At 44.2% G+C, this 13,638-nt stretch overlaps 1 protein-coding gene across 10 annotated transcripts in view; it reads right to left on the reverse strand.

The window, feature by feature from the left end:
• mrtfab (myocardin related transcription factor Ab) overlaps nucleotides 1-13,638 on the reverse strand; it is a 50,771-nt gene that overhangs the window by 17,582 nt on the left and 19,551 nt on the right. For 3 of the 10 annotated variants that reach the window (XM_069664032.1, XM_069664038.1, XM_069664031.1), the window contains exon 1: nucleotides 7,802-7,895. The exons of the other annotated variants lie outside the window; for them this stretch is intronic. In XM_069664032.1, the coding sequence (XP_069520133.1) occupies nucleotides 7,802-7,874 (73 nt within the window). In that variant the 5' untranslated portion in view covers nucleotides 7,875-7,895. Of the gene's footprint in view, nucleotides 1-7,801; nucleotides 7,896-13,638 lie in introns of those variants that run through there. 10 annotated transcript variants of the gene reach the window in all.

The following is a 13,638-nucleotide window of genomic DNA, read 5'->3' on the forward strand; positions in this document are numbered from 1 at the left end:
ACGGCCGGTGAGAATAAGAAACTGCAGCGATGGATCTCTGAGCTCTTAGAGCTTCTTTATCGTCTCTTGTTGTCCGGCGGTCAGCAGTCCATCCGCCACATTAGATAAATATCCACACACGGAAACCCAGAAGCATAAAGAGGAGCTAATTCATCCTCCCATTTCCCCCTTCTTCTGTGAAGCTACAGAGGAGGCGGTACAAGAAGGGCGTGCAGCTTACTACACACTTCCTGTTTCTGGACTTTTTTTGTTCATTTCTGGTTACTAGGAGTGCGCGGATGTGTGTGAATAAAACACAGTCATCATTTTTCAGAAAGAGATCAGTATAAGAGATAGAGCAAGGATAGCAACAGAACAATTAGATAGCAAACTGAAACAAGAGCTTTGTTTTTAGAGTAAGAGAAAAAAGAGATGTGTGTATCGGCTGATTGCTCCGTCATTTCAAAACAGGAAGTACTTGTTACATAACGCAGAGGCCCGACAGAGAGAGAGTTTTAAGGAACACAGCGCTGGACAAAAGGACTTGTACGACGTCTAACCTTTCTGCACACATACATTTCAGTTGTTGGACATTTTGTAACACCGTCCTTCTCATCTTTGTACCTTTTGAACTTTGACAAAACTCTTTCTTCCACGTTATAATTAGAAGAGTTTTACATAAATATGGCAGCTGCAGGGTCATACAAGTGCATTGTGTTTAACATTTCCAGCTGACATTGACAGAGCGGTGTGTTTAAAGATTGATTTTAACGTTATCACTTGTTTGAAAGCCTTTAAAAGGTTCAGAAGCCGCCTATGTTACTAATTCTTTATCGTTTTATAATCCTTCACGGCCTTGAGATCCTCTGCAGCATCACACAAAGCCTTTTTAACTATGCACCAAATCCTACCACTACTCCCTACCAAAGGGTTTTTTTTAAGACAAAATTGCCTTTAACTGTCTGTATCTTCATTTTGTCTTTGATTTATTTCATTGTTCTATAAATTCCTTTTCTTCCTCTTTTTTTGCTCTTTGATGCCGGTTTTGTTTAATATTCATTTGACTGCTTGATCTGATTGCACAGTACGTGCACTTATACACCGATCAGTCACAACATTATGACCACCTGCCTAATATTGCGTAGGTCCCCGTTTTGCCACCGTAACAGCCCTGACCCGTCAAGACACTTGAGCTCTGAAGGTGTGCTGAGGTATCTGGCACCAAGGCGTTAGCAGCAGATCCTGTTAGTTGCAAGAGGGGCCTCCATGGATCAGACTTGTTTGTCCAGCACATCCCACAGATGCTCAATTGGATTGAGATCTGGGGAATTTGGAGGCCAGGTCAACACTCACAAGTGAACTTGTCGTGTTCCTCAAACCGGAGTGGCAGGGCGCATTATCCTGCTGAAAGAGGCCACTGCCATTAGGGAAAACTGTTTCCATGAAGGGGTGGACTTGGTCTGCAACAATGTTTAGGGAGGTGGTACGTGTCATAGTGAAATCCACATGAATGGCAGGGCCCAAGGTTTCCCAGCAGAACATTGCCTAAAGCATCACACCGCCTTCTTCCATTGCTCCATGGTCCAGTTCTGATGCTCACGTGTCCACTTTCAGCGGTGGACAGGGGTCAGCATGACAACATACACAACAAACTGTGATGCACTGCGTGTTCTGACACCTTTCTATCAGAACCAGGATGAACTTCGCTCCCCACACGCATCAATGAGCCTTGGCCGCCCACCAGTTCACTGGTTTTCCTTCCTTGGACCCACTTTTGGTAGGTACTGACCACTGCAGACCGGGAACACAGTTGCTGAGCTGCAGTTTTGGAGATGCTCTGACCCAGTTGTCTAGCCATCACAATTTGGCCCTTGTCAAAGTCTCGCACATCCTTACGCTTGCCTGTTTTTCCTGCTTCTATCGCATCAACTTCAAAAGGATAAAATGTTCACTTGCTGCCGAACATATCCCACACACTGACAGGTGCCATTGTAACGAGATGTTGTTATTCACCCGACCTGTCAGTCGTCATAATGTTATGGCTGATGGTGTATTCATCTTTTTATTTATTTTCCTGTTATTTCACTTCATAGTACAGAACTTAAAGCTGCTTCCCCTGTATTACGTTTCCAATTTACTTCCTAGTTTAATCGACTCTTCAGTTAGCAACACAGAAAACTAAATAACAATTCATCAGGGACCATGACAAAGACGTACAGAACAGCTACAGGTTTGTCTCTGCAGACACTGAGGTCCATAAGTAACTGATACTTCACTCTACTTCCACTGCAACAGCCTGTTTCCATTTTAAAACTGAAAACTATTTTCACAGACATTCAGCTCAGCTCTTATCAGCTGAGACTTTTTGTCTAAACGCACCAGCTGTCCCTGTTGGAGGGCTCTGTGTGTGTGCGCGCGTATGTGTGTGTGTGTGTGTGTGTGTGTGTGTGTGTGTGTGTGTGTGTGAAGTGGAACACACCACCGAGGCGTCCCGAGCATTTAAGGCCGGGCTTGTGTCTGCTCCACAAGCAGCACCTGTCCCTTCTCACTAACAAAGTGACATCACTGGTGCTTGAAGCTAAGCTAGCTAGCCAGTTAGCTGTCCTGCGTAGCTGCCTCTCTCTGTTATGACAAACAATCCCGGCCTGGAAAAGAAACACTGCGCGTTCTACGAAATAACGTCAGCCCCTTTGAATTTAAATGTCATCCCTTGGCTCTAAATCCTCGCCGGCAGTCCAAGCTCCCCTCCATTATATTTACAAGTGTGTATGCTCTACATCACGGAGGATCAGACCGGCACTAGAGACTCCCCCTCTGGAAGCAATAACATGTCAGGTTCACATTCAGCGAGGTAAACACAGAGACCTAAACACAGCCAGGCCCGGTGAATGTGTGTGTTGCAGCAGCGCAGCAGCGAAGAGATTAATATTCCCTCAGCGACAAACACACGGGCAAACACTTAGGGGGACTCACGTGTTGCTTGAGGCCGCACACACTCGCACAAACGCTCTCTCTGACCGTGCCATGGCAGAGCGCGGGGTAAGATGCCGAGACACTTGGCACTTCCAGGGAAGCGGTTTATTCTGGGAGAGGGAATCTTACACTTTCCCTCGATCCAAGCCTCACATCTCGGAGCTCCCTCCTCATATTCTCTTACACCGACAGAGCCCTGAAGTTGACTTATTTATTCCCTCCTGCTCTGTTTCTCATCTGGTAATTTGTCCCTCATTTGTAGCCGTAGCTGAATGAGAAGCCCTTGTATTAGCGGCTGAGTTTGTGGGCCATGGTCGCTTGTTTTACATGTTTTGTTACATACATCGATGTTGGTATAAAACAGACTTTAAGATGAATGTGTCATTTCTCCGTGCTTCTAAATGCAGAAGTCTCACGCTGACACCTCGTATGTTTTGGTGGCGGTGCTATGTGTGAAAAGCTGCAGTGGTGTTGAAACTGTATGCTGATGTGTCGAACCAAATCAACAGCTAAAATATTCATCCAACACACCAGACTAAGACTTGATATCTAAGACTTAGTGAAGTGCATGTGAACTTCCTGCCCTTGTTTCATGTGAGCATGTAAACACTTTCAGTACTGATGCTAATTAAAATGCTAGCTGTTAACGGCCTGGTGCTTAAACACGACAATGCCTTCCTCTAAATCAGGTTACAGGGCCATTTATGGTTAATTTAAGAAAAGGCTGAAAAGGCAGGGCAGTTTTATTGGGATACTAGGCCACCAGAGCCAGAGCTGGCCTCCGCAGTCATAAAAAGTAAGAGAGGAGGAACAGAGAGCGAGAGAGACAGACAGAAAGCGAGCTGCAGTTAGAGCTGTAAGAAGAAGCAGGGGAAACAGGGCTGCATGAAAGTCTGCTGGTTGATTCACAGACTCTTTCGACTCATGATCAAAAGGATTTTCTGGTAGCAGGATGTATGTTTCCCACAACTATGACAAGTTGCTGGTCAATGAGTCACAGATAAAGTCACAGATAATATAAAGTTAGACACAGCATGAGAGAAAAAACCACTGCAGCAAAGTAACATCCTACTTTCACACCTTAGTTTCTCACTTTGAACATCTTACTGAAAGGGTTTCATGTTTAAAGCTATTTTAATTTTCCACCTATTTAAAATTTTGTTTTGGCCTTTTTCCTTTATTAGATATGACAGGAAGTGTTGGTAGGTCTGTGAGTCAGAGTTGATGCGTCGAGGCCTTTGTACATGGGGCGCCTGCTCTACCAATTGAGCTACACCAACACCTTTAAAATTCCTTTCTAGACATTTAGTACTGTAAATTCAGTGTATAAGACGCGCTTTTAAAACAAGTGGTCTGCGTCCTATACACCGGTGTGACCAATATACATAATATATATAAAGCTTCATCACGGTCATGATCACAGGTGCAGCCGCCCTCCTTTACTGTTGCTCAACTACGACGCCGGGAGTTAGCTGGATTGCAAACTCGACATGGCGAAAACAGTTTGCAGGCTATAATTTGTGTTTTGAATGTTTCAAATAAAAATAAGTTGAAATAGAGTTGAAATAACTTATATTCAAGTTTTTATTATTAAATAGCTCCTCCCTCTGTAAACCCCTAAAACAGACTGCGTCTCATATTCCGGTGCGACTTGTATTCCAGATTTTACGGTAATTGTTATTTCTTTAAGAACATTAAAGAGAACTCATCATTATTATCCAGAACCCAAAGTGTGGGTATCCATATTGTTTGCTTTTCCTGACCAGCAGCAAAAAAGAATCTACTGATGTTATGTGGCAATGAAAAGCAGCATCATTGTAGCATTGCTAAGCAACAAAGAGCTTTCCTTTGAAACTTTTTATCGGACAAATAAAATATATAATCAATCATCACGATATCTTCTTCTTCGACCAATTCATTTGCATTCTCGTTACCCTCATTCATGTCCTAAGCGCCACCGCGAGGAGTCATGAAGTAGTGATGCAGGGAATTCTGTTTAGAGCGCCATATATTTGTAACTTAAAATATGGATATTTGGCGTCAGCGTATCAATAATTGTATCGCACGATTCAGGACGACGATATATTGCTGTATCGATATTTTGTCCCACCCATAATATTCAATGATCATAGCTGATATTGTTTCTGTCAATAAATGAGAAGTGATTTTCTCAGACAGTGCCGTCTCACAGCTACAAGCTACAGCGTACTAGACAGAAAAAGGTTGTATGCTAGTTGTTTGGATAATGAGACTATAAAAAACAGTTTTTTTCTGCAGTTGCCAGGGTTACAGACATGAGAGTCATACGTAGTAAGACATGGGAATTTTGTTTACATCCTCTGACCCGCGACGGGTTAAAGTAAGGGGCATGTAAAAGTGGTGGGTAATGAGGGATGCCAGGGTTAGGTTTAAGGTTAGAGAGCCTTCACTGAGAAGGAAGGAGGAGGTCAGTGAGACAGAGCCAAGTTCCTGCTGGCCAACTAGGCTAATCCTGCTGTGCTCATGTGTCACCAGATCTGATTAAACATGTCTGAGTTCGTCACTGTCCCCAAAGACCCCTCAGGCCTGGCACAGCTTAACCTACACACTCATGACCGTTATAGCAGCACACATGAAGGCAGAATGCTCCGTGCCCACACTGAAGACGGGGAGGTGATCATACCGGCACAGGCCCAGCGTACAAGCATGCTACACTCTGGCATTAGCTTTGGAAATATTCTATTTGGATGCTGATGTTCTCCTGTGTGAGCTCATCATTCGAACTGTAGCACAGTTTGATTGAACGGAGAGCCAGACCACAGCACATGTTTCACACGTCAGTAAAAATGGAAAGAGGCAAGAGGGCAGGAGCAACACAAGGTGAAGGCCATTCACACCTTGAAATCAGTCGCACTGCTTTGGCACTGCTGCGCTGTGCTGCAAAGCCAGATGACAGCATGAAGGGCTGCAGTGAATACTAATCATCTTAAAAGTTCAAGGAAGAGGAAACACACTCCCAAAGCTTTCCAGGCTTTACGCAGTTCCTGTCACTCACACTTTCTCAAGACGTGATGCCTGACAGTGCTGAAGAGTTCAGCTAATGTTAGCGGTTAGCTTTTGAATACGTTTTTTTCAGCTCACTGCTAGGGTCATGTTTGCAGAGTGAATGCCTTTCTCCTCCTTCGTCTCCAATCGCACTGACATCACAGGAATGTTTTGTTTCTGTCGTCAGTCATCCACGACTCCCACTCTTGCTTGTAATGTCGGGTATAAACAAACTAAAGTGAGTGTAAACCATTCCAAATTAGGCTGTATCCCTATTTTTGATGTCACTGTTGGCTGTAGTAAACTATTTTCTACTGGCATACACACTTAAAGGTTTAAAGTTCCTAACCACTAGTAGTCCTGCGGCCGGTCTACAGGTGGCGGTAATGTGCCCAAAAAAAATGCAGCAACCTGTCAGCATAAGCAGGGATGAAGAAGGGCCCGATCAAACGGAGTGCGTTTTAGCAGCTGGGGGCGTTTTTTTGTAGTCGTTTTCGATGATTCGTTTTTTAAGGAAACGCTCTGAGCGCCTCGAGTTTAAAAAACGTCAATTCAAAGCAGAAAAGCGCCCGACGTCCTTGGCGTTTTTTCTCATTGTTCAATAGCATGAATGGAGAGCTGGGCCTTCTGTCAGTTTACAAAATGACGGTTAGGTAAATGACAGCTAATGATTCGGTGGTTGCCTTAACAGAAAAAAAAGATGCATCGAGCTGCTCTTCTTTTAACTGTGGGCTTCAGCATAAAAAGGCAGTGCGGTGCGCCTCATGTTTTACAGTCTGCAAAACCCGCTCCGTCTGATCGGGCCCTAAGACTGCTACAACTAAACATGGAGGTTTTTAAAAATGTTTTTAAAAGTACATAGTTACAAGTTTTTTGTTCGTTTTTAAGCGTTTTGGTGACTCTTTATATAAACATTAAAGGGCCAGTTCACCGATTTTCGACCTCAGTCCTATCATGCTATCATGGGGAGCTAATACCGTTATGGTAGAAAAAAAATGCAATTTCACTCTGTGCCTTTGGAGGACGCTATCCGCTCCTCCAATGGACCCTGGAAAACATCCACCAGACTACGTAAAGGCCAGGGAGCTTGCTAAACTACACTTCCTCACTCTATAACGCCCTCCTCCAATGTCATGTCTCGTTCAAAATCATCAGGTTTGAAATGTAAACTGCAGACCTGAAGATCTTTCAGCCGATCCACCGGTATATTCTCATCATATTTCAGATTCTGTTCCGCTCTGAGCCATCGCCTGCAGCGATCAATGTCCTTGACTGGAAAACGGTAGTATTTCCCTCCAGCATCTCTCACTGGGCCGTTTCTTTCAGAGGGAGGGGCGCAATGCATGCTGGGTGTTGTAGGAATGTAAAATGGGTGAATCCACAAGCTGTTTGTACAACTTCCTCCACAGCTATGGCGCCAATTTGAAATATTATTGCTTCTATCGATTACAGAGAACACCAGCTTTGACTGACAGCGGCTTTTTTCTGGGGCGAGCTGCTCCTTTAATTTGTTTGTTCACAAAAAACGTCTGCAGTGCAGCTTTAAGTCTGAATTAATATGTGATGAGACTTTAACATCTCGGTTTTTTATAGCTGCAGTTCCTGGTCATCGTGGTCGAGTCTTCTCTATTTAAGAAGTTTATCAGAGAGAACAACTACTTCTACTTCCTTCCTATGCAGGCCTGTTACCCACACTGCTTCCCTTTTGCATAGCACTGTTAACTACATACGTGAAGCCAATAGTATGAACCTGCAGGCACATCAACACAAATCATATCAAGTATCTTGAGTCTCAACTGACTGTGTGCAGCTCCGGATCTCCCACCTTCTTTCAGGCTGTGATAGACATGTCTGTCATGATCCATCGTCAGTCCTGCCTTCTCCATGTCCTCTCCCATTGGAGGAGAGCCCGGGGGGGAGGGTTCGAAGGACAAGCAATGGTTGGTGTCCAGCATTATCATTCAGAATGTAGTACAATTATTTGATAAACATTGGACTTCGTATTCAAAAGCAGTCCTCCTCCTGAGTCCAAACTGTTGGCTGTTTGTGGCTGAAGAGGAGAGAAAAGAAGAGTCCTCGATGTGTTGATACTGCGCCAGCTGTCCCCTCAATTAGCTGTCCTCTCTCTCCAAAGGAAGGACGTGATTCAAATGCTTCAGAAGACTGCTGTAAAAGTCACAGAAAATCCTCCTCAATTGAAAAGTATGAGGAAAAAACGCTGCGTCTGCCTCGCCTCTCTCCCTGTGCGTTCCTCTCTTCTGTATCAGAGTAATCGATTGGTCTGCCTCTCTTCTTCTCTTCTTCCTCCTGCTCTCTCCTTCCCTTGCAGTGGCAGCGGGCGAGTCACGACGGAGCTGCTTCCCGGAGAGAGAAATCCACAGAGTGAGTCGTGGACGAAAAAGAAAGCCGAAGGGGAAGGAATCTAAAAAAGAGGCCAGTGGCGGAGCGAGGGAGTCGAGGACAGCAGTGAGCTCGCCAGAGAAGAGTGCCCGGAGAGACTGCTCTGGTTGCAGCTCCTCCTGAATCTCTCTCTCTCTCTCTGACACACACACACACACACACACACAAGCAAGGAGTGTTGCCGATAAAGTTCTCCAGCTCAGCTGTTGCCGTTCATTCACTGTTACAAGCTGACGGGGGACTGCCACATGCGAACCTCCTCCCCGTCAAACACACAAACAGAACAAACTCAGGGCAGCGTGAATGAGACAATCTGTTCTTGAACACTTTCTAAACTACACAGAGTCGCTCTGAAAACGGTGACTCAGTCATTTTATGAGCATTTCTTATTGGGCGTGTGGAAGTAACGGTCTTCAGCGATGACCTCATCCAACATAATCGACCTTTGTGAAAGATGCTCGGGTAAATCTGATACGGGGATGAATCACACGCACACACTGAGTGACTTTTAGAGCGATTGATTGATACCCAATCACTTCTGCAATCCTGGAAAAGGTTTTTCGAGCCGTGCCCTTGAGGAATATGTTTCTGACGACTTATTATGGGATGTTTATTATGCACTCAGAGGTAGAGTTTTTCCTATTTTAACATAAGTGTAAGAGGTTTAGTTTTTAAGCTATTTTAATGGTATTTTAACCATAAGTTTTATAGTTTTTCCACTCAAAGTCTGTAGTTTTCATGTTCTGTAATGAAAATAAACTTTAAATCCTTCAAACTTCTTTGATTTGAGAAAGAACAACAGCGAAGCATCATCTCAATCCTGTCATTAACTCCACCAAAGTGTCCCAGGCTCCCGCAGAATGCTGATGGTAAACGTCGACCCCGGCCGCACCCTCCCTCCCCCATCGCCCCGCTCTGTTTTAAATAGCAGGGCCAGCTGGCCATAAGGGGGCTATATTCAGCTTGGTATCACCTGTGCACTCGCAGGGTAAGGTTACTGCGAGCTGCACACATCACGGCCTGCGAATACACACTAACTTTTAAGCCGCGTTTCCTCGGTCTTAATCAATGTTTCATGAAGCATCACACGAAGGGAGATACATCGCTCTCATAGCTTTTATTTCACAGAGAAAAGCTCATCTATTAATAAACAAAGGCCTGCATAATATCAGTAGAAAAACTCAGCACACTGTGACATCATGGCTGACCACTGCAGGTGACACACACATGACCGCAGCGCACCTGAAAACACAGACAGCACCTTGAACAAACGTCGGCTGATACCGACAATGACTGTCTGTTCTGAGGGTGTGATTAAAGTCCACCTGCTGTTGTGATTCACAGTCTGGGCAGGAAACACACGGATGACAGCACACACACTGGGATTAGGATGTCGCTGTGTGGGCTGGGACAATCTCGGCAGCGAACGCACTTCATGACCTGACACACAACATGCCAAAGGTGTGTTTATTTTCATCTTCATGGGTATAAATCTTGAATACTTTGACATTGACTTTTAATCCTGCAGCTTGAAACTCTGGGCAAAATGCAATAACAAATCTACTCTTTATTGTTTGATCATTTTCAAAGTCATCTTCACTGGTGGTTTAAAAAAGCGGGGGCGTTTTTATGCTTTTAGGGCTTAGTGGCCATAGTGTGTGGGTGGTATGGTTCAGTTCTTTCCCATGACTTTACTACACCTGATTTAGTAGCGATGAAACACTTAGTAACCTGTGGGCTAAGGATCTAGGAGCTACAGATGTAGCTTACAGGCTACAGCCATGCCACTGGCCTATCAGTGATGTATGAAGGCACAGTGGCGCATTGAGCGCACAGTGGCTAAATGCTAACGTCAGCAAGGCAACATGCTCACAATGGCAGTGCTAACATGCTGGTGTTTAGCAGGTATAAGGTTTGCCATATTTATCATCCCCCATTTCATTTCATTATGTTGCTTTTGTATCGGTCAGGTGATCACCAAAGTTAGTATGATTAATCCTAAGGGGAAAAATAATGTTCCGCAAATTGATGCTAGAGCTGCTAAGACAGTACCTAAAGGGGGAGTATTATGCTAAGCTACTCCACAGGTATCACAGATATGAAGCTTGAAATTAGCATAAGTTACAATTAAAAAAACGTAATTTTTCTGGTGTTTTGTGCAGGCCCTCACACAGCCTCTGCCTCAAACGACTGTCAGCTCTGTCTCTTTAAGAAACCCCACCCCTACAAGCCCGCTTTCTTCTGATTGGCCAGCTCTCTGAAGCCTGCTGAGGGGCAGAACTCAAGTGTTCGAGGCCTACCTCCTACCCCTGTGGGGTAAACTTCACTTTTTCGACTTGAAATGAAATGTCTGCTGCTCTTGTAGTTTGACGTCTTTCCTTCACAAAGAAACACTTTCTCCAAGACATTCTTAACCAACTCCACAAGTAGAGCCATTGAGCAGAGTGGTGGAGTGAAAAAAATTTCAGAAGCAGACTGAGCTGCTGGGTGGGCGTGGAAGATGTGTCTCGGGCAGATGCCCAAATATAGAGTTCCTCCACTTTGTGACATCACAAAGTGTCTCGAGGAGTCTGTCTGAGACAGCAGACTGAGACCTTTTTAGCAGGGGATTACTCAAACATACTTTTACCTACAGATTTAAAACTTCATCCTAGTTTAGTACGGACATCCAACATTGTTACATATACATGTCTTAAAATGTGAAACAGCATAATACCCCCTCTTTAAAAGGAATGCAAACCTTGTGGCGGCACTAGAGGAAAAGAAAGGGGATCACAAAATTCACACTGACTACCACTTCCATCCCTTGAGACAGTTTCACATGCTGTTTGTGTTCAGTAAAGTCCCAGTGAAAACCATTACAGTCGGCAGTTAACCTTTAGCAAGAGAAATTAGCCGTCATCGTTCAGCCTCCAAGAACATTCCAGAGAAACTATTTGGCCTTGGACATTTTTTATCAGGGCCCTTCTGTTTTCGTCACTGAGACACATTTCTGGGAATTGAACAAAAAGTCAAAAGTGGTTTTTGACCCAGGAGACAGGATGTAGTAATTGTATGAAGGACTCACTGTAATAGTGATGAGGACTTCCTGTGTAAGTGTTAATGAGGGGAAAACTCCCTCACAGCTTCCAGTTGGTCATTATGACCTGGACCAGCAGGGACATAACCAGTAAAAACAGTGGTTGTTTTACGGCAGCTACAAACACCAGCTTTAAAATACCATAATGTACTTTGATAAATGTATAAGCTACTAGGAAGGACTGTCAGAAACAGACACAGTTAAGTACATTATCATGTTTTGTCCACTGCTTGCTGTGGCATCCCAAACATCAGCCCCACAGCTGCTAAACACAACATGACCTCCGATTTATGTTTTTCTATCCAGGTCCTGGAACATCATGACCCCTCAGCACATCGTACATGTCCTTCAGACACAACCTGCCCAAAACAACAACCCCACCACATTCCAATAACTCTCCCCACAGCAATTAGAAGTTTCCTCAAAACTCCCCCAATCAGTGCCAAACAACAAGACCGGGCAAGCCTGTTCCAGGTGAAACAAGCATGAGGAGCCTGGGAGGAAATCTGAGAGTTTCCGGCCACAGTTGGCACATACACCTCTTTGTACTTTTCCCTCTTTCTCAATCTGTAAAAATGAAATTAAGAGAAGATTTTTGAACATCCTCTTGACTAACTGTTGATGCAGAGCCGTGGTAACTTTTTTTTAACCTGCCAGGCTCGCTAAAGAAAGGTTTACCACTGATGCACCCTCGACATGTACTTAGAAACAAGTATCCGAAGTTGCGAAATCTACGCAAGTGTACCTGGACTTTGACCAGATGTTCACTTTTTGAAATGAGGAAACAAGTTTAGAATACTTTTTAAGTAGTGATGCATAGAGCAGTTTGGGATATCCTCAATAATGAAAAAATGGGTCAATATTCTAAGGTAGCATCTTTGTTATCTGTACCAATCCGCATTATAACCAACAATACTGATCACTTTTCCCAGGATGGATTTTTCCCAGGATGCCCTTTATTCTCAAGGTAGCTTAAAGTGCTAATTTCGAAGATCTTAGTGTCGTTGTCTTGGTTTTCCTGGCTGGCGGTCGCTTTCCTTTTTAGACAGTTTGCCTTCATCTGAGCGTTGAATTTGTTTCTGTTTCTTTGGATTTTCACTTATTTTTCTTTGTTTGTTCAGCCATAGTAGATTACTGTTTACTTGCAACACTTGCGGAGACCGGAAAAGCAGCCGCTTAGCTCCGCCTACCCTCTCTGGCAGACCAACCACTGCTGGCTGATGGAAAACGCGTCACTAACTGGGCGCTGCTTGTGATTTTTTCCGCGAATGTCACCACAACAATCGGTCCATAATAAAACTATATACTGCAAATACAAAGGCTTTCATCAGTGGGACATAGGCTCAATCACCATTGTGTTACCGAACGCAGTGATAGATAGTGACTTAACAGACATTTACTTAAATGAAAATCTTCTTTAACCAACACGAGTGATTGAATCAAACACAAGCAGAGCAGCAGAGAAACCACCCAGGGCATGTGTCCCTCTACCTCAGGTCAGAGTAACCATTAACATTCCAGCAGGGAAAACAGAAGGTGTTTTTTTTTTTCTTCACTTCCTCGTCCCCTCCCCGCCCCCCGCCCCCCGCCCCCCGCTCTGCTGTGGAATTTACCAGCACTGTTTGCATTGAGCTGACTCAACACTGACATCAGGCCCAGGCTTTCTTAGATTTTATCCCTGACATTTGTGAACCGCAAAGAGAGACAGCCTGAGGAATCTAGTTAATGATATCCTGACAATCTGGTAGAAAAAACTCTTAATGCAAACTTGAGTAAGCAAGCCTGCACTTAATCACATACTGTACTGAACTCTCTGTGTGTTTGCACTGGGAGAGCTTAACTCGCCGCCAGAAGCTGGAGAGCAAACTCTGCATGTGTTTGTAGATGATGAAGCAATTGTACTTCCAGGATAGCAGAGGCATAATAAGTCTTGGCTGATCCGATGCTGCACTTAAGATTCGCCGCAGAGAGGAGTCATGTTTTATTCTCTCAGAATTAAGAAAATTGCCTTCTATGTAGCTGCTTCGAAGACAGTTCATGTTTGCAATGTAGGAATGTAATAACTACAGGAATATCTTCTGGAAATTACTCTTACACATGCAGGACAAATGCATGATGGGAAAGATAGCAGGGAAGAGAGCTGCACTGCAAAGCTTTATTTAATTTCACAAGGTCTGGGGTCT

Source organism: Semicossyphus pulcher, unplaced genomic scaffold (assembly GCF_022749685.1).
Source record: "Semicossyphus pulcher isolate SPU_LCO1_2020_fin unplaced genomic scaffold, fSemPul1.0.p SCAF_16, whole genome shotgun sequence".
Lineage (NCBI taxonomy): Eukaryota > Metazoa > Chordata > Actinopteri > Labriformes > Labridae > Semicossyphus > Semicossyphus pulcher.